Genomic DNA, 20,583 nt, shown 5'->3' on the forward strand with positions numbered 1-20,583 from the left:
AGTCTTTTATCCCCTCTTCCCCTCCCCACCGCACTGGGTTGTATGCAGATGAGCTCCCTACTGAGCTCAATAATATCCCCAGTGCACTTTCCTTTCCTTTCTTCCACCAAATCACTTCTCTCTCTCTCTCTGCTCCACGTGCATTCCCAGCTGAACGTGGAACCTATCTAGTGGAACCTTTCATTGCTGTTGCCGTTTTACTTTTTGAAAGTGTGGCAGAAGCTACAGTGGCGCGGGCAACAGCAGGCGACGATTTTCTGCAGTTGATGTAATATTTCATTTGATATCGCAAAAATCAAGCATCTATGATTTTTTATTAAAGGAACACTGCGAAAGCACTTACGTATTGATTTTCTGCCTCACATTTGCGTAGTGTCTTGTTCTTGCTCAACAATGTTGACAACTATGGACACTACCACCGGACTTAGACGTTTAGATTTGGCTGTAGGTATATAAGACTATTTCGCAGATTCTGTTTCACTTCGGCGGTGTGGCTAACCGAGCCAGACAGACAGACACACAGACAGAGTTTCTGCGTTTAAGTAGCCCAAGAAAGACTATTGTCTTTAAAAGTTAATGCAAGCAGTCGAGACCATTATCTGCATGTCTTATGGGGCAGGTAGATTGTGTACCCTTTGTTGCGAAGAACGTTTTGTGATACGAAGTTTTGGTGTTTCTATGTTAAGTGTGTGAGTTGGGGCCGTTTGCTTGAGACCGGAATCAGAAAGGGCTAGTCGAAGTAACAGCTTCTCTAAAAATCCCGTTGTGTTTCTTTAGGGTCGCACAAGGAGGAGGAAGAACCTTTTTTATTGAACAATAGGTGTGGGCTAATGGGAGCTTCCTACGTCCAGGATGCCGCGGAACTTTGCTGACTCCAGGGCTCGTTGCAAAAGGGCTCGTCACTCCGGTGCCGATGTGGGCAGCGCAGCCTCCCACTGCTCAGGGGTGGGGAGATGAGGGGACTGGGCGGCGGTGGCATACGTAGACTAGAGTCATATTCAACGGAAATCAAAACAACGCTGTCAAATGGGACAAGGAAAGACACCACACGGCTAGACTAAAGTGGTATATACTGAGGGGATTATGGGAGGTGGATGCATTGGGAGATACGAGATAGGTCGCAGAGGTCCCGTGCGTTTTTTTTTAAATTGAAATTAAGCAAAAAGGCAATTCTGAGGTTCACCGTACATCAAGATATGAAAATTTACTGGTGGAAAGCTTCACGTGCGGACTTGACATGGGCGCCTTTTTGCGGCATGCAAGGCCAGTCGCGACCAGCGGTCTAACTGGCGGCGTATATCTTAGAGAAGTCGGCATCCCTGCTGGGCCACCGGAAGAGCGTCTTGATGGTAGTGGAGACCTCGAGGCCGATCTTCTTCTCGAAGTAGGCCTCCTCGTTGTCGCGCATGTGCACGAGGATGGTGAGCGTGGGAGCGTCACGCGCCAGCGAGCCCAGGATAAGTTCAGCGATCTCCTCGGAATCGGCGCAGATGCCGCGGACCACGTGGTTACCGTAGATGCTGGTCGTCATGAAGCCGTAGCCAAGAACCGACTTCGATCCTCGGCACGCCACGGCAGTTTCGACGTCAGGCTCCTGCGGGAAGATCGCGCGTGCTGGGGCCAACTTTTGCATGGGACAGACCTATCGTTGTCAGCTGCCTTCTCTAGCCTTAACCCGGCAAATAATCTACGCACCGCGACGTACCGCTGGGTAGGGACGAATCATTCGTACGAAAACTGTCTCGTGAGTATGGTGTGGAATTCTTAAATGTAAATGGTCATTCAGGTACATGCGCAGGTGACATGACCTCCAATCTTTCCGGAAAGACTGACACGGTCCTTGCGGGCGCCCGTGGGGCGCATGAACAGCCGTTAAAAAGCGTCCCCCACGGCGAACGCAGTCGGTTATTCCAGGTAAAGAAGGCATGACATATGCTTGGCGCTCTTCTTATGCTGAGTACTGTGTGCTGCTACTGTGCACGCGCTTATAATTCGAAATGGGTGGCATTGGTGAACACGCACCTTTGATCCAGTGTCGCAAATAACAACACTCCGTGATGGCTCTCCCTTCAAGAAGGTGGTAATAGGTCGGAATTTCTCAGACGTGGCGACATAATGCGAACACTCGCCCTGCTGCAGGCGCTCCGACTTACAGAAACAGCGAAGGGAACCGTATCCGGGTTCGCGATTGCTGCGAACGAATTTCGACCCTATTACGTTGCGTGTAGAAGCAGCATAATACAGCATGTTTTTACAGCCTTCTTGCCCGCCTTAAGGAGTTTCGTGAGCCCGAGTTAGAAAAAGAGTTTAAAAACTGGCTTATTATTATGCATTTTTTAAATTTACACATCAAAACATGATTGTGAACAATTTTTGTTTTGGCATTCTGTTTTTGTGAAAGAAAACACTTTGTATATGTCATGAGGGGCACCTGGCCGACATTTTCTATAACCTACGTGCTGGCCACTGTCGCAGGTGTTAGCATAAGTGGCAGCAAAATACCTACAATTGAGCGCCTCGGTCTGCTTTTGGGTGGAACGTTTCCTGCAGGACGCCAAATTTTATTGATGCTGACTAACATTTTTACGCAATTTTCGGCTTCACGCAGATTTTAGAACTCTTTATTTTGTCCTGCATAACGCCCCGAATTTGTAAAGAACATTGGCAAGCGCGGAAGAATACGTAGTTGTGCAAGTTGCTACCCATCAACACAGTACAGCGCGAATGATGACGAGGACTTAAAAGCAAAACGGGACAAGCGCTAACTATCAAACTGTTTATTTGACGAATAATTCACTTAGTCTTCCTCAAAATGTTCTAGGCCATGGCAAGACTTCATACGCCCCAAGGAATTCAAAATACACGCTTACCTTTCTGGGGAACCAAATCGTTTTATGTAAGCTAGCCTGTGAACGAACCTTTATTTCTTACTGCCGTAACATTATTTTGTCAAAATTGAACGTTACGCCTGCACATTGAGTTCTTTGTGGCCCAGGAACTTGCAACGTGGCTTAGAAAATTCCGACAAAAATGGTACGTATATCTTGACAATATGCGCAGTCTTCGTTACCATCACGTCGTAATGTGTTTCATAGACAGCGGAAGCAGCACCTCACTCGCGCCACATTTCAGCATCTTGCTCTCCAGCGCACGCCCCCGCAGGGAAACAGAATTCTTCTTTTCAGGGATATCACGCGTACACGTAACCCTTACAAGAACAGAAAAAAAGAGTGTGCATGCACATTCCATCGATCAATTCAATCAGTATTACTTTACCACGTTTATCACGAAATGGTATGTACGCCCATGGCTACAGCGAAAATTCTGTCCGTTCGAACGAATACACGGCTGGACGTATAAGGTCACCAACCGTGACTTTCTTGCGCTCAATATATCTATCATCTTTGGTGCCAATGTGGCTGCACACCAAAGCAGAGGAACTGCTGGCGATTTATGGGGCCTCACATTTTTCTTGTGCATATCGCTCATTCCTCCGTTATGTAAGTCCATTAGTATAAGGTGTTCTGATCAGTCATTACATTCAGTGTTTTAATTAATTCCTTCAAAACATCAACCTGCCGTACACATGTTTTTATTCCATACCAAATTTGACCAGTTACTTCCTTTTGTTGGGCTTACGTTGGGTTCTGTGCCAATGCATGATGGAGCAGCAAGACTCTCGGTCGAGTTTTGCTGCTGCTTAGAGGACTCAATGCCCTACGCCAGCTAACCAGTAAAACCCACCATAAGATCAACAAACGTGTCAATTTTTTGAAATCAAACTTAGCTTGACTCGTGGCTTAACTTCAGATTCTTTCCTTAAAATTCAAGTTTTGGGGGTATGACAGGCCGAAGCGCGCCGTAGTGGAGGGCTCCGGATTAAACCTGACCGCCTGGTCATCTTTAACGTACGTGTGCCGAAATCTCGACGCACGGCGTTTTTGCCTTTCGACTGCATCAAAAAAGCAGCCACCGCGGCCGGGATCGACCACGCAGACGAACGCCTCAGCTAGTGACCTACCGCGGCGGGTTCCGTTAGTTCAGGTTTAACCATATTAAGGCGTTCGAATAGCACACACCAAAGTGAAAGAAAGAAGGTTGCAGCGCATATACCTTCAGCGCGAGCTCGAGCAGTTTCTGTCGGCAGCTGCCGTGGACTCGCTCGTCGTAACGCACCACCAGTGGCATGAGCTTCTCGCTGACAGGGACCACCTCAATTTCAGGCAGCGTCCGCACTAGATTGGCCAGCTTCGGAACGCCAGGACCCAGGGACTTGATCTCGCGGGTGTACAGCTGAAGGTTGTTGCCCTCCCTGCGAGGTTGGTGAACCAATTGCCAAGTTGATCTCACGGGCGTACAGCTAAAGGTTTTCACCCTCCTGGCGAGGTAGAGCACTACAAAGCAGCTTGGTGAACTAACTGCCAAGTTCTATCATTGGATGTCCTTATAGTCGGTTCTGCTACGTAACGTTGTGAAAAGTTTACGTGGCTGAGTAGCCTGCGGTGATTCATGCCCTCAGAGTCAACAACTCAGACAAAATAGAAAACCGACTAACCTTCTGTCGAAACGCCAACGACGGGGAAACTCGAAGCTTTCCACAATCAAGTCCAACACCAAACGAACCAACCCAGAAGCTAATGGTCGACAGCATGACGTAAAACTGTGCGCTCTTTATGAGAAGACATGTTTCTTATCGGGACGGCTTACTGCATTGCGATTGTGCGCTCCAGTGCGCTAGTGATGCGGCCATTCCATGGTTTTCTTATAGCGCCCAACCATCATGGTGGTTAGACGGAGGGGTGCATTTTCTGTCTAGTATTGCACGTGCATGCACCACCCTCCAAATCCAAACTGATTCGACCGTTCAGGAATGGCGCAATACGATAGACATTGTCTTCATAACGCGAGGGACCTAGTTCGATTCATAGGAAGCGTTTTAATGTTTCGTCGCTTCCCCCCCAGCCATCATCATTGTAAACAAAAGTTGGATTTCCTGCAGCGCGTTTTGGGTGGAGTATACGGACGATATCTGTGAGAGGCTGAAAGCTTCGCTTTAATACATTTCTGGGGGCTCTTAGGTCTGCTTACGCGCTTTTGAATGCGAACGCATTAAGAGTTCAGCTGTAAGGCTTCATTAGGGCGACGTCGCGTGTGTGTCATATTTCCATGAGGCTATCCCCCACCCCCTTTTCCTCTCGCCCCGCTTAGTAGCTTCACAGTATTTAGTTCCGAGTGGTGCACAGTCTGGAAACAAGTGAAGATAAAAAAATAAAAGGGAAGGAAGACACGCAAACATAACGCAGCAATTTTCTGAACTGTATATGCTATAAGAACACGCAATCGTTTTGTTTTCCTGTCCCTGTTCTTTTAGGGCGAAAAGTGCCAGTGAGAAAAACCGGTGCTGTTGTCCGATACAGAAAGTGGCCGCTAATGTCAACAGTAAACAAAAATCACACTAGTTTACATGGGAGTTGCGCCAGATCCAGTCCCTAGAATCTGAGCCGAGTGAGTTACCACCACGCTACTTTAGCACGTTTCCAGCGGTGGAACAAAAGTTACCATGGTGCGTGCGGCGCTGGCGTCATATCGAGTTACAGATGAACGTGACGGAGCGTATGTAGAACAGGCGCACCCTAGTCGCGGAGAACTCTGGTTCAGGGGAAGCTGTAGCGCAAAGTGTCGTCAGTCTGCCTGCCCAAGGAATGTGCCCCCGAAGACGAAGAAACGGAAGAGATGGAAACAAGATTTAGCAGCGAAGGTCCATTTGATGAGCATCGCCAGGCGAAGTCGTAATGCTGTGGCCTTAAAAGCATTAAACTGACTTGAGTGCCGCAAGGAATTTTTTTTTTTGTTAAATGACCGCGCACGGCACGTGGATATTCCCAGCCGTTTATAGTGGACAACGCAGTATTTTTCGTCTCATGAGGCCATTAGAGTTTATGGCCTCAGAAAAGGCAACCTCGAGCCAGTACCACCAATGTCGTGGCGTTGTGGGTTCAAAACTACTTGAGCAGGTAAATTTTCTTCACGGCATGTGCGCTTTGTACGGCTTTACTAAATTGTGAATGTATCATATTCAGGCCATCCACAGAAGCGTCTCCCCACCTCCCCTCGTCTAAGGTCGGAGGCGCTTAGAGTTCTTCAAGATTAGTGCGAAGGAGAATTAATAATGGTTATGTTTAAAAGCTACTTAAAACTGATAGTATTGATTGTGCTTCACACTTCAAGATTGGTGCGAAGGAGAATTAATAATGGTTATGTTTAGAAGCTGCTTAAAATTATTAGCATTGATTGTAATTTCTTTGTATGCTCAATTTATTATAACCTTACAGCTTCATGCTGATCTATAATAGAGGGAAATCTCGCGCTAGTGTATAGGCGAGCCGCACTTCAGCGAGTGTGCCGTCATGTAAACGCCAGGGGGCCCTATTCTCGACTTCAGAAATTCCCCGTGAACTGTGAATTCGCCGGAGGTATTTTCTGATTGGCTTTCAATTTTGGTCACGTGCTTCCAGCTTTCAAAGCGGCTGTGTGTGCTTTCGTCATTTTGACGTTTCACGACGTTTACTAGCCCCAGTTTTAATGTTTCCCTTGTTTCCATCTACTGAAAGCGTATAATACTTGACCGGCAATGCAAAACGAGCCGAAATGTAGCAGACATGACAACGTAGGCCTGTCCTTTCTACTCAACAACAATACGACGTATAAGTCACGCCCTCCCTGTGATTGGCCGAGAAGACGAGACGTAACATAAACAGTTGGCGGGAAGGTTTACGTCACACACCGGCAACGTCAGCCTGCGTTTAAGTGAGGGGACTTCGCGTAGCAGCTCGCAAATGGCGGCTGCAGCAGCCGTGAATTAGGGCAAAAAAATTCGCTGACCTTCGGCGCCGTGAAATCCCCGCGAATTTGCAGAAGGCGCAGTCTCGCACGAAGAGTGGTTTAAAACTGTTTTGTCGCGAAAGAAATAATAGTTAATAGTTTTGCTCATTTCAAGTAAGCGATAACGGAACGTAAAAATAACGTGCCGTGTTTTGTTTTTATGTTTGGCAATAAAATAGTAATTTTATTTGACTGCCGTAACAGAAACGTCAGAGGGCAGTATCAGCCTTTCCATTACAAAGAACCCAAGGCATGGCATTTGTCCACACTCCTCCTAGTAAGCTCGTGTGTCACATGATCGGATTCAAGAGAAAAATAACGAAGAAAACTGACTTTTATTCATTACTGCTCTGATTGAGTTCGAGCTTGACGAATAGTGAATCGGCGGTATCGGTATGCTCCGCCTTTATCAGGCGTAATGTTTCGCTGTCCTTACCGCGTCATACAACCGATGGTCACGGCAATCTATTTATGTGGTCGCGCCATAAACTTGTAATATAGCAGCAGACGACAGCGTGGCGGCGGTGACCGCAGGGAAGGTTATAACGCAGCAAAACTTGCATTGAAGCAAAGAGCTTAACTATGTCACTAGAAGCGATTGAAAGAAAAAATAGATACAGCAAAAAAGATTGTGTGATGTTGGTTAGCTTAGCTGCAGTGAACTAGAGTAGTTCCCTAGAGCTTAACAAACGCCTTTCGCCCAGTTTTGGAGCTTTTAGATCAACCTTGCTTGATCGCTTTGAGGAGTTGACGCCTATTTTAACCTTAAAAGATGTGGTTTTCTTGCCAGCCACAGCTGCAGTCGTAATTTTTACAAGACATGCCAAGCGTTTTTATATCGTTTATGCGCAGTATTTGCTAGCTTGGTTGTGGTCTTTACAACCTAAGCGCCAAATTACACTACACGTAACCACAGCTACACGTGGACACTCACGGCAGCTGATTGCGTACGTTTTTGCTTCTAAAAAAAAAACATGGCCAATTCACGGTGAATTTATGAAGTCGAGAATAGGGCCCCAGCTGCCCACGGCAACACGCCATTGCCGCGGCAGATGTTCCTGTAGTGTATATTAATATAAAGCTCTATGGTTTCAAGCACAATGAGTTGGTTGTTTTCGTCGAGTGCGCATGCATGCGGAGCTGGTTGGCGCCATGGCAGGAGCATACTTGAACATGGGCACTTGGGCGGGCAGGCAGTGCAGGTAGAGGTTGTGCGTGCCCACGTGGTCCAAGGCGATCTTCAGCAGCTCCTTGCCCATGCCCTGGTGCCGGCACTTGTTCACGACGCCCAGAAGCGCCAGCTGCGCCAGGTCCGTGCCCACGAACGGTATGGCGCACACGCCGTACAGCTCCCCTGCATTTACAACGCGTGTTCCAACAAACACATCCTAGATGAGTACAAAGCCTATTAGCAGTTTCATCCCTCGCCGGCTACACTGCTGATGCGCGCGTGGCAAATCTTGAGAGACAAGAACTATTTCGCGTAAGCCGAGGTATAAAGTGCGTCTAGGCTACTTGCGTAAGCGATAAAAGTGTTGGCGAAAATAGTGCGGCTTTCTTATCGGGGTAGCGTTGGTTCTAGAAGACCGCTGGAAGAACGAAGTGTGGTGCTCAATTTCGAGTACAAAGCATGGCTCATCGGCAATTTCGTTTTTGGTTTTCATCTAGCAGAAACAAGTACCGTCCGAGTTGTTTATATTAAACGGATAATCTCACAATTGGAAAACTAAAAAGTAGAGGTCATGATCAGGTTTTTTGGATGCGCTGTTCCATCCTTGGCGTGTTTGGGTTCGAAAGTTCACTCTTCCCCGTGTCAAAAATCTTGCGATAGACAATGGCACGGGCACGCGTGAAAACGAGGTTTTAATACCTGCGCCGTACACACTGCTGCCGAAAAAAACTATACCGGTACAATGCCAAAACAGTTAACAAAGATACGTTACTAGTTTTTCCTCTCAGAAAGGAACGGAGTGGTTACTTCGTTCTAAAAAAAGAGACCGAATCCAAGTAAAAGGAAGAACCAGTGTTTGCAAGCTTTCAGTGACATAAAATTATAATAAACGTTCGAAAAAGCAGAAGTATGCCGTACTATTAGGAGCTTGTTATTTACAAGTATAGAACTTCTACAAATCCACAAAATGGTGGCATCATAACCGGGCTGCTGTCACTCTCTGCAGCTCCTTATGGCCAACGTTTCAGGTAACTGCTGCAGCTAGGAATTAGACGGAGAAACGAACACCGTGTACTCAAGTAAGCTCCTAAATATGTATTACAAGGGCATACGTGTCTAGAAAATAAGAAATTTGCCACTTTAGACGAGAACTGGGATTCCGCACGAAGTACATTGAGAACTGTCACCCGTTTCCTTAAATTAGGGTGCACTGTCGGAAGATATGGGGAGTCGACTCAAGAGAGCCAACAAACCCCACCGAATCCACAGGGCACAGGTGACAAAGGGGGTGGCCGTCTGATGTGCGGCTTTCGCCGACTAGAGCGGCAAGAATGAACAAGAGCCTTGAACGAAAAACAGCACAAAGACTTATATTGAGACAGGCAAGTTACAAATACAAGCACGAGGTAGCAGATCGATAATTACAGGCAACTTAGATGGAATTCAAATACAAGAAACAGTCCAATCCGACAAAATGATACAAACAGGAGCGTTAACAAATGAATATTACGAATCGGAGCAGTTAACTAAAAAGAAACGAACAGTTCGATGCATATGAGAGACAGAGTCCCAGCATATTCACCGACCGGGCCGGACGATGCACCGCTGTCGGAGGCGAGTCGGCTACCTGGGAAGCGTGGCTTCGCTGTAGGCCAGGCCGTCCGAGACGATCACGGTCATTCGAGGCCCGGGAGCACGTTGGAGTCCTCCAGGGCGCGGGTCGCCGATGGTGTGATGTACAAACTGGCAGGTGCAGTTGTCAATCACGACGTCCAAACGTAGCTGGTTTGCTTAGGCGCGGCTTCTCTTTTTATAGGCGCGCCGGTGCGGAGAGGGAGAGCACAACACACAACGCGCCCGCCGCCGTGAGCGAATAACTTCCCTCTTCTCCATTCTAGAATGATCGACGCTCTTTAGAACTGGCAAGGCCACCCGTGCCTCCTCGAAAGTACTGGAAGCTTCGACGAAACCCGAGCGGCGGAGGTTTTATTTTTGTTGTTTTCTTGCCGGCGAGCCGGCGGGTGATCATGTTACCGTCTCTTCGTTCGAGAAACTTCCAGCCTTGTCTCGGGCGAATAGAACCGAATGGAATGAATCGATCGACTGTAAGAAGAATTAGGCGCTGTACAATAAAATGAAAAATTTATAAGGTACTTTTAGACGTCGTACGCTCGAGTTTGTGACAAGAACTTACTGAGCGACTGTGTTGACGGGATGTACGATACCCGCTAATTGCATATTTGGGGTTTCGCAATACCGAATTTATCGATCTATACAGGCAATCATTAACAGAACTACAAATCTAGGCACAAACAATGCAGGCTCAGTGGTGGTCTAGTATGAATGGGAACAGTTTTACAATCGTTTAGTTTTAAAGATTCCTATTCTTAATTTAATCGGCGTATATACTCACAGCCGCATGCTGACTACACATGGATGCCCGTAACTTGTGTCCACAAATGTTATCTCCACCAATACGATCATCAGTGAAGTAGTGAAGTAAGGACTACGGTTCGCGTACCGTCATCAGTGATTGCTCCGTAGACGCTTCCGGGGTCTGTTTTCCACAGGGTTTCCAGCTGGTGAGTTCCGATTACGAAGCCAATCTCGAGGCGCAGTTCCTTCGTCAGCGGCAATTCTTCCCAAAGGAGCGGCCGAATCGTGTACTGTTTGATGTCCGTGTTCGACATTGCTTTATCCTGCCTGGCTGGAAAAGAAGCCGTATGCCAAAAAGTGAGCGAGTCAGCTCAGAATGCTGTGCGTTCAAATCAGAAGCCTAAGTAAGGAACGAGTTATAAAATACAAAACACAATTAAGGGATTTTTGACGTCAAGTAGGGCACGGAGAAGTCACACAGTCGCCGCGAAACACTCCACAAAGAAGTCGCGTAAGCTCCTAATGTACTTAAACTCACCTGTATGTGTTGTAAAATTACGGTGATACCGCCTGGTCTTCAGAAAAGCGAGGTGATCTTCTTCCTCGTCTTCCTCCAGAGAGTCTTTGGTGTTTGTTCTGCTAACTCGCCACAAAATTCCTTTGGCGCAATTATTCTGGAATAAAAAAAAACGAAAATGAACATTGCAAGTTAATTTAGTGAAAAAAAGAGCCAGTCGTGCGAATGCGCCAACTTGGAAGTGGATGTTTTTTCAAACAACTTTGCTGCCCAGAAAGGGGGGATCTTTTTAAACAAAGAAGACGAATAATAAATACACCATCGTCATCATCATCTTCTTCTTCTTCATCATCATCGTGACTGCCCATTCTCATCGTGTAATTGACCCCCGATTCGTCCGGAGTGACCCATGTTAGAACATGTGCCAAGTACATGTAAAATATTTTGCGCAGCAAGCTGTTAACGGGGAGTTCCCTGTTATCGTGCCGTCCGTCGCCTGTCAGTCGCGAAATTTCATCCCCGTAATTGTCCACATGGCCTATATCGACTTGGGATTGGCCAAGACGCTGAATCATTATTGTGCTCGGATCCCCTCTGTCGACGTAGTGGTGTTGGTGGTGCCAAAAGATGTGGCTCATACCCACTCAGGGGGATTGGCCAGGAAAGAAGCGCTCACAGAGAGAAATTATAAAGTAATTAAAGAAACGACGTGGGATTTGTAAGCTATCTAAACGCGCCTTCGTCATTCTCGTCATCATCGTCGTCTTATCCCTACATGCGAGCGACGAAGAAGCTAAATGGCCTTTTGATGTATAAATGGCCTAAATGTATACGCTAACTGATATCACAGCACCGTGCGCGGACGCTTTGGAAATGTCGCGCAGCCCATTTTTTTTAAAGGGCGAGTTTTGCGCTAGTAGCTAAAGCAAATGTACGGCAGCTGTACAACAGTCAGGCACCAGCTTATAGGCCCGTGAAGTGCAGTCTTCAAGTAAACACGTGGCGCCACAGGAAAGAGGGGGCGGATTTTTCTCACCAACGAAAATGTAGTAGTAGGTATTTCAAATCAGTTCTCCTTACGAAGGTTTCAAAATCTAGGCGGAAGGAAGCCCACGCGCGTTTATTGTGTTGATGTAGCTGCTACGAAAGTTATATTTGTTTTATCTGATTTGCCAGAATATATCTAAAAATGCTTCCAAATACCGTCGATTCGTTCTCTATAATAAAAGCCGACGCCAGTACAAGGACTGGCTGCTTACGATGCCTCTCGGCAGTAGCCATGAACTAACGTGAGAAAAAATAAGAAGCACAGGAGCGTAGGTGAATTTGTGTATTTGCTCCTTACGCGGCATTAGACCGCTGCAGAAAGTATACGGCGCATGGAACACATAACAAAAGCGTTATTATTTGTGTATTTCCCAAATACATACGCCGTCGATGTAGCCACGAGTAAGGAAGAATATAAATCAAATTAACACAGAGCATCCCGTCGTCCAAATATGTGCTACCATTGTATGTAGCGACAGCGGTAAAACAATATAAAAATGTTTTAGAGCAATAGCCAAAGCCAATACAGCGTGCCGGTATGTATAGCCGTAACAAAAAACATTAATGAAAACCTAAACTGGAAGCAAAGGAAAAGTATAGCCAGGCTTCTAATAAAAAATCAGGGAAAAGGCAAAAAAGGAATAATACCAAACATACATTTGTACAAACACTATAGACAACAATTGACTGCCAATTGAACAGCCCACTTTCCAATAAAAATGAACTATAAAAATAGATACAAAGCAACATGACTATTATGTCACACCACAGATAAACAGGCATCACTTATTTTAACTAAAAAAAATTTCTGTCAAAACTTGTTTAAATAATAGGGAAGGGGGTGACGTACCCTTTATGTGCCCTAGAGCTCGTTGCATTTCCCAGGCTTTGAAATCGCAGAAGTTACGCGAGTATTCTTTTGTATTTAGCCTCTAAATCTGCTCCGGAAAATTGTTACTCTTTGTGAGGCCACTTTTATTTCGTTATAGTAACGTGAGTTTGTAATAATCATGAATGGAACGAGGTTCATATGTCTCAAAATACGGTAACTGTGGCTATTGCATGCTGCGTTTACAACTATTCGGGCTGCTTTTCTTGTAACATATGAAGCTTAGTGATGTTTGATTGGTGGTTTTACCCCATACAAGATGGCAACAGCGAACGTATGACAGAAATAGCGAATTATAAATAAGAAATTTGACACTCTTCGGTAAACAAATTCTTAGTATAGAAAGAACACCGGTGAGTCTGAAAACCTTAATAATAGCAGTGTACGCGCAAATTCCATGACATATATATTGATCAAAAATTACACCAAGGCATTTAAAAACAGGCACGAGCTCAATGTCCCTATTGTCTACCCGCAGAGCAAAGGGAATTTCAACTCTATACCTGTGTCTGCCCCTCTCGGTTCTCCGCCAGCAGTTCGGCTGGCTCCTTGTCAGTGCTATCAATCCACGACGTCAGTGCAATGAAGCGACGCGACGCGTTTCAGGCAGTGGCGACGTCAGACAATTGTATACCTGCATTCCTAGCCGATAAAGCCGCCAGGACGCGCATGCCCGCGTTCGCAGGGAATGAGGGAATGAGGACGTCAATCCAGCGCATGCCGCGTTCGCAGCGAATGCGGATTTGTTTTTGCCGCCGGTGCCATATTTCGTTCCATGAGCTGCTACTCTTTCGCATAGCAAAACATGAACGGAAATTTCATTCCGAAGGCATTATATGTAAGGTTGTTCGTTTTCTGGTTTTATATATATTTTTTAAATCTGGGGGTAGAAATCAGGTGCTATTTTTTAAGCTGATATTCGATGAGAAATCGAATTTTTTGTAAAACTATTCCGAAGTTCGGGATCGTTGGGGTCAAATCTACAGATGTACTAAGTAATACACTCAATTGATTTTATCAGTAGGCATCACGAGCTCCTTGAAAATTGGTGTTTGTTTCAAGCTGGTGATCGGGGGGGGGGGGGGGGGGGGAGGGGGGGGATATCAGGATTTCCTAGCAAATACTCCCCGAAATGAGGCGTTTGTTTGGAAATGGATCAGTAATGACGACAGTAAAGAGCATTGATAACTTCCAATAAACGAAGCATTTTACTGGCAAAAAGCTGGTCATCCATTTTTTACACGTCCTTGTTTACGTAGATTCTCGTCTGCACGCGCAACATATCGGTCTCCATTCGAGACCAGTGCGATCATTGAACGTATCTCAGCTGGGAGAAAGTTCTGTTGACATCACAGCTTCCCTTCGCTAGGCACAACGATGTCAGTGCAGCATTTACCAGCCTAGATTAGCGAGCGGCAGAGTCACGCCAATACTCAACGAGCTCGAAAGCTGTGTTTGTGGGGCTTGCTTCCAGCAAATGCTGCTTCAGAACGGCGGACCGTCAGCGCATGATTGTGGAGATTGCTACTTTGAAAAAGTCCATTCGGGAAGAAATCGGGTTGAACCCGATTCTCCTGAAGGGTTTTCGGAGTGTAAAAAACGCCTAAAAACATTTTTTACCCGAAAACGAACAACCGTAATTATATGGCCCGGGCTGCGAAAATCCGGCTCCGGCGATGGGACTACAATAGTGCGAAAAATCAATTCTCCGACCGAAATGAAAAAAAAAAAAAAAACATCCATTCGTAAGCTTTGAACGATCGATTGGATACTACCCTGCATTTATCTCGATCGGTACATAGAATATCACACATAAAGTGAAAAAATAAGGATGACCTCATTGATTTCCCAACTGATTTTTTGATAGTTCAGATTCCTCATACACATGTTATTTTTAACACCAAACATAGGTCAGCTATACGTTTCGTATATTTCTGAATATTAGAACCATACGATATTGAACGCGCGCAGAGTAACGTGCAGATTTTTTTGTCGTTTTCAGTCCCTGATGCAGTAATTTATAGCTTATATGCATCACTATAAACACTTAGTTTGACGACTGAGGGCGTTCACATAAATCATGCCGTGGACTCATCGAGTTTAACGTCCTACACATTTTTTTCTTTGAATTGTTAACGAACGGACTTCAAGGAATTGTTAACGGACCGAAAACCGGGACACGAGTGCTGCTATAAGAAATGGAACCGATTAGTACACTAAAACATTGCGTGCGGCTCCTCGAAAAGTAGCTCTTGTGCAAATAAAAAAAAATGACACGGTGTGCAACGCACCTGTTCGGCTGTTTTGACAAATGGTACGCACTGTGCCGTCTCTGCAATTAACCCCAGGTGACACGACGTTGTTTGCAGCAAAAATAAAGCGCGTGAAGCAACCAGCTCCGCGCACGGTATCATTGCAGAATCGACGTTATTGTGAGAATAGGCCGAACAATGGCAACAGATTTGTAGGTCGGCTGCGTCGGCAGTGCCCAGTGCACTTTACCCACTTCGCTTGTTGCATCGTCCGCCGCCAAAGCGCCTGTTTCCAGCTATCGCCAGGGTGACCGCAGAGTTCAAAGTTTTCCGAATCGTTCTGTAGCGAGGAACACGAAAGAAGGAGCGATTTGCAAGCACTGCGCGAAGATACCGTATCACCACCCACAAGCATGATATTGGCGGCATGCAGCTCGCTTCAAGTTTACAGCAGAGAAAATAAATCGTGCGGTTTGGTTCAGTTCGACTACAGGAGCCAACCGTGGTGCTATTTTACCATTATAATTGCGGTTAAACTCACTCACTTCCTTTCAATGTGAATAAAATGCGGCAGCGCGTCCGCTAGTCAACGCAAACAAATATACGCAGGTCGTCTGCCATCGTACCATCAACGGTGGCACGAGAGGGCGCTGCATGTCACGAAAGACCGGCGCAGGAGGCCTCTCGCTGGTAAACATACGGGTCACGCCACATATGTTATGAACCTCAGTGAAAACATGTAATGATACTTTTTAACCGTATAAACCAGCCGTTAGATCGATTCACTTCTCTACAGTAGGGGCGCAGCAGCGAGTACCACCCGACAGAGATACCCGCCAGCGCATACAAAGCGCCTACATCGGTTCTCATTGAGATGGCGAAAAAAGGAGGAGAGAAGGCGGACGAGGAGGAACTCGTTTCATTGCTGGTTGCTCACTCGAGGCACTCGTCACCCTCATCTACCGTAGCGCATTAGCCGAACAGGCATTCTATCAGTAGCTTTGTCTGCAATGATGCTGTTTTGGGCCAGCCTGACCGGGGGGCGTGGTGGCGCGTACACCACAGTGGAAAATAAACAGAGCCTCTTTAAGGCCACTCCTAACGATTTCATTCCCTGCACATGACGTCCAATGTCGTTATACTTACATTTCTTCAAGCTGCTCCAAAATTTCACATCCATTTACATCAGATCGAGAAAGGGCGGAATAACTGCGTTATAAATCCAACTCTGCAATACTTCTTCCCTTTCGCACGGCAACACTGCAGCAACGCCATCTCGTTGTGCACTGCGGAAAGAAAGAGAGAGAGCCCACTGCCGGCTGTCCGGTGAACCAGAACGACGCGCGGCCAGCTGCTTGTGCAGCGCACGGAGGCAGTGGCTTCAATCGATTGCTGAAAGCGTTGTTCCTGGTTCCACGCTCGTTGGCCCTCACGTACGAACGAAAGTGCCGAGGTACTTCAGTGCGTCGCGGATAGGTGGTGCTAGTAGGCTGCAGAGCGGACGAAAAGGCTTTGGCGTTTGGCTCCAACCGCGGCCATTGCTCCAACAGGTGCTATGTGGTTGCTTTGGATGGAGTGAGAGAGAGAGAGAAAGAGAGAGAGGTTGGGAGGAGGGTGGAGAAGGAGAAATGGCGGGAGAAGAGGATGGGGCTCAGATGAAAGTTTTCATGAAATTTTGAGGGGCGATAAAAAAAGCGGGTTTTACTTTTTTTTTTCCAGAAAAACATGAAAAGTTAAACAAGGATGATTCCGCACAGGTCTTTATAAAAACGCGACATACTTTTTAAGGCGAAAGCCTTAGATGTCTCATCAAACGCGAAAAATGGTCGTCGTTGCTGGCGACTACACGAATGAAACCAAATTACGGCCGCTGTAAAAAAGAACCGAAGTGAATAAAATAAACACAGAGACTTATTTAGGTTAGAATAGGATTTAAACCCGGTTCGCTAAAGCCGCAGCCAAGGGCGTTAACTACAGCGCAAAATGTGTACCGTGCCAGGATGGAACAAGAATTATCCGGTAGCGTGGCGCATCACAGGTGAACCTGACGGCACCGCAAACACGATGCACCAGTGGGGGAGTCTTCGATAATCGCTGGTTCTCGTCTCTAAGTGCCCGATGAATTTTTCCGTGAACACTCAAAACAATATAACTGTTACATGCTGCACCACAAAGGCCTCAGCAGAGCTTCCGCTTTCAAAATCTGTGCACGATGTCACGTCAATAATATCGATTTCAGAAAGCGCTTCCCTCACTGCAGATTGGCCCCACTACAATGAATTTCCCCGGAGAAGCATTATTTGGTTTTTGTTTTACATGTTATCCTGACTACAAAGAAAATCCCGTTTTTGCCAAAGTTTATTTTTTTTTCAACCACTCCCACCTCTAGATGGGAGGAGGAGACAGGCAAGTGAAATTCGCAGTGGGCGCATTTTCATTATTAGCAGTGAGCGGGGCGCCGTCGTCATTATAATATTTATGACTTCGGGAAGCGCAAAAAAATGGACAAAGACACAGGGAAGCGACGGGCACATGCGTTTGTGCCCGTCGCCTCCCTGCGTCCTTGTCCATTTTTTTGCACTACACGAGTATTATTTCTACCAACAAGCCTAAACCCATACTCTGCTATAATATTGACTTCGACAAACTAAAGTGAGGTTAAAAAGCTTGTCCTTGGCTTGGGTGTGAGAACAGGCATGTTGCTGCAAACACCTACCGTAAGGCAACAGTACCGCCAAGGATAAAAAACGCTGGCAAACGGAGTATGCGCCCACAAAAATATGCTAACAAATTTTTTCTGCGACGTGTTTGCAGCCAGTTGGAACAGCTCAATAGATTCCCTTCGGTATTGCTAACAGTTCTATCGTTTTCAATTAAACGAACGGCTAACGCAGGCAGCCTTTTGAGTACCGCGATAGTAATGGAATCACCGGAGCCGACGTCTGGCAATAGGGTAACGGACGTCCCTACCACCGGTGCTTACGTTAACTGAACCACCAACAAGGTGACAAAACAGGGTTAACAAATGGAATACAGTTGACGCCTTTCCTCCCCTCTTCTGAATCCTGCTACGCACTGACCACTTTCACCGAGGCTTCATAGCAACGAACGACACCGCGGAATTTTTTAAATGCCACTACTACTGCCGGCGCAAGAAAGAGCGCAATATTAGCTACAGGTCTCTGACGGCGGTCGTTCAGTGTTGCATGGCAATGAAAGTACCAAAAACTCACTAGATGGCGCAGCATTGGCCCATCAGGCCTATCGAGTGCTGGATACTTGTTTCAAGTTATCACCCAGGAGAAAGTGAAAAGTGTGAGAAATACACAAAAAATTACAGCCCTGCTATACCGTGAAGAGGCGCCCTGGTGGGATTTGCTATGTTGTGGTTTAGCTCTATTGGGGGATTTGATATGTTGAATTATAAGGACAGTGGCGCAATCTCCACGTCACGGACCAGGGACACGCACGATTGGTAGGTAGAGACAATGACGGCGCCAGTGCGCCGCACAGGTGGCCACCGAAAAGCGCGCGGCATTGCGCAATATATGGCGGTGGGGTGAAAGAATGCGCGCGTGGCAAGAAGCATGCATGACTCGGGAGAGAGGTGACGGTGGTAGAGCGGGATATAAATTGGGGCTGTAACCATATTCCCTCTATAGGTGCTCATGCTTCCCTATGTAACAAAGAATGTGGAAAGCCAGATTACAATAATGTAGCAGCCACCGATCGTTCTAAAGTGGGCTTCAGATCTAAACATGATTGCATTGCTCAGAAGACAGCCTTTCGCGCGCAATGTACGCCGTCTCCTATCAATATATGGAGGACCTAGAGGTTTACTATTCATGAATTTTCTTCATAAGCTGAAAATTGTTGGTCCACGCCCGGTCAGTCACCAGAGACGATCTCCTGGGTCCTAGCCGCAGTCGGCTTCGCTGTAGAACACATTGCCCGCTTCAACTTTTCGAGGATTGTATACTGTTGAGCATGGTGTTACTTCCCGTCGACTATCGTGAAGCCTTTGGTCAACTTAGCTTGTGTATTGAGTTCCATTAGAGTAGGAAATGAAGGATACACCCGCACGGCTCTTCAGACGTGTTTATTCAGCCCAAGGGGGAGTATACCTCCGTGCAAGACATGAAGGGGACAGCTCGCAGGCCTCTTCCGAAAAAGCCAACCATCCAAATGAAATCAAATGAAATCAACTTTCATCCAAATGAAATCAACTTTCACATTGCATACGCAAGAAGGAATTATCAATGTGAATGGGGTAATAAGAGAAGACAGTAGCTGTAACTTCCTGCAACTGAGGCCGCAACTAATTGCATTGCAACCAATGACACCTACGGCAGTGGACAATGTAAAGTGATTTACACCTTTAAGTGTGTAAACCACTGCTTATAACTAGCACCCTTACACTCTAGCAAAAACACAAGACACCCTTTCAAAAGGGTGTTTTTATTTGTTTCTTGATAAAGTGTAAGGGTGTTATATACAGAAATGGTGTCAATTATTTTACAGTGGATGGATTCAGTGGTTCTCTGTGACCGAGCAAACTCTACAATGGAACTAAAATAACAAGCCTTTCTTCTATGAAGAGGGTAATGACATGGACACCAATCTGCGTAGACATGTTGTGATATCTGAAGGCGCTATGGAGCCCACCCATACTAAATTTCACGCATTGCATAAAAAATAGGGCAAAAAACTTCGCCGGAGCCCCAACGATGAAGTGCGAATCAGGTGTTTTACCCGCCAGGGGCAACACGGGCAATAAGGAAGCGTGTAGACTCCCAAAAAAGGTCCTCTTTCCCACCTCTTGGAGTCTGCGGTGCTTCACTTCCAGCACGAACCACAAATAAAAGGAAAACGAGTGACGCAGAAATAAACCAGTAAGAAAGAGCTCAGAAATACTATTCTCCCACTGCAGCGTACAAGATCCATCTTGAAGCCTCGAGTACTCCTTACGGAAAGCCCGCACATGCTACGTCATGACGATGCGGCAGCACGTTGGACGCACTACGCGCAACACAACAGAAAAGTTTGGGCCCGACCACCTATTCATTCGCCAGTCTCACATAGAAGAACCTACTAAAAATGCGTGCTTATTGGTACAGCGGGAACGTCGAAAACAGCGCTAGGGCGGGAAGGGAAGGTAACACTTGTCTCGTCCAACCTTACGTCGCGTTCTCGCATTTTTTTTTTAATTAACAGCCAACCATCAGTCACCTAACCTGGTCGCATCTGGCGCTGGCAGGCGTTCATGATAAACACAAGCACTCGGGAGTCCGAATCCCTAATGACTGAATTTATTCATGTATCATCTAGAGACACGCTTCTTACAATGTCGGCCGTCCGTCATCCCCATGAAATAAATTTACCAGCTTTCTTATTTGCCGATGCAACCACGGACTTTATAGTAATCTACGGGACTCGTCGCGGGCGCAGG

At 46.5% G+C, this 20,583-nt stretch overlaps 1 protein-coding gene across 1 annotated transcript; it reads right to left on the minus strand.

Moving 5' to 3' along the window:
* Positions 1-788: 788 nt before the first annotated feature.
* On the minus strand, positions 789-13,402 carry LOC144169347 (uncharacterized). The gene is made up of 6 exons (XM_077698447.1): positions 13,386-13,402; positions 10,968-11,103; positions 10,575-10,760; positions 8,050-8,236; positions 4,114-4,312; positions 789-1,594 (listed from the first exon to the last, which is right to left on the minus strand). Exons 3-6 carry the CDS (start codon positions 10,741-10,743, stop codon positions 1,283-1,285), a joined length of 867 nt encoding a protein of 288 aa, XP_077554573.1. The 5' UTR covers positions 10,744-10,760; positions 10,968-11,103; positions 13,386-13,402; the 3' UTR covers positions 789-1,282.
* Positions 13,403-20,583: the final 7,181 nt, after the last annotated feature.

The sequence above is a fragment of the Haemaphysalis longicornis genome, unplaced genomic scaffold, assembly GCF_048455015.1.
Source record: "Haemaphysalis longicornis isolate Haplotype H1 unplaced genomic scaffold, Haemaphysalis longicornis Haplotype H1 scaffold_2, whole genome shotgun sequence".
Taxonomy (NCBI): Eukaryota; Metazoa; Arthropoda; class Arachnida; order Ixodida; family Ixodidae; genus Haemaphysalis; species Haemaphysalis longicornis.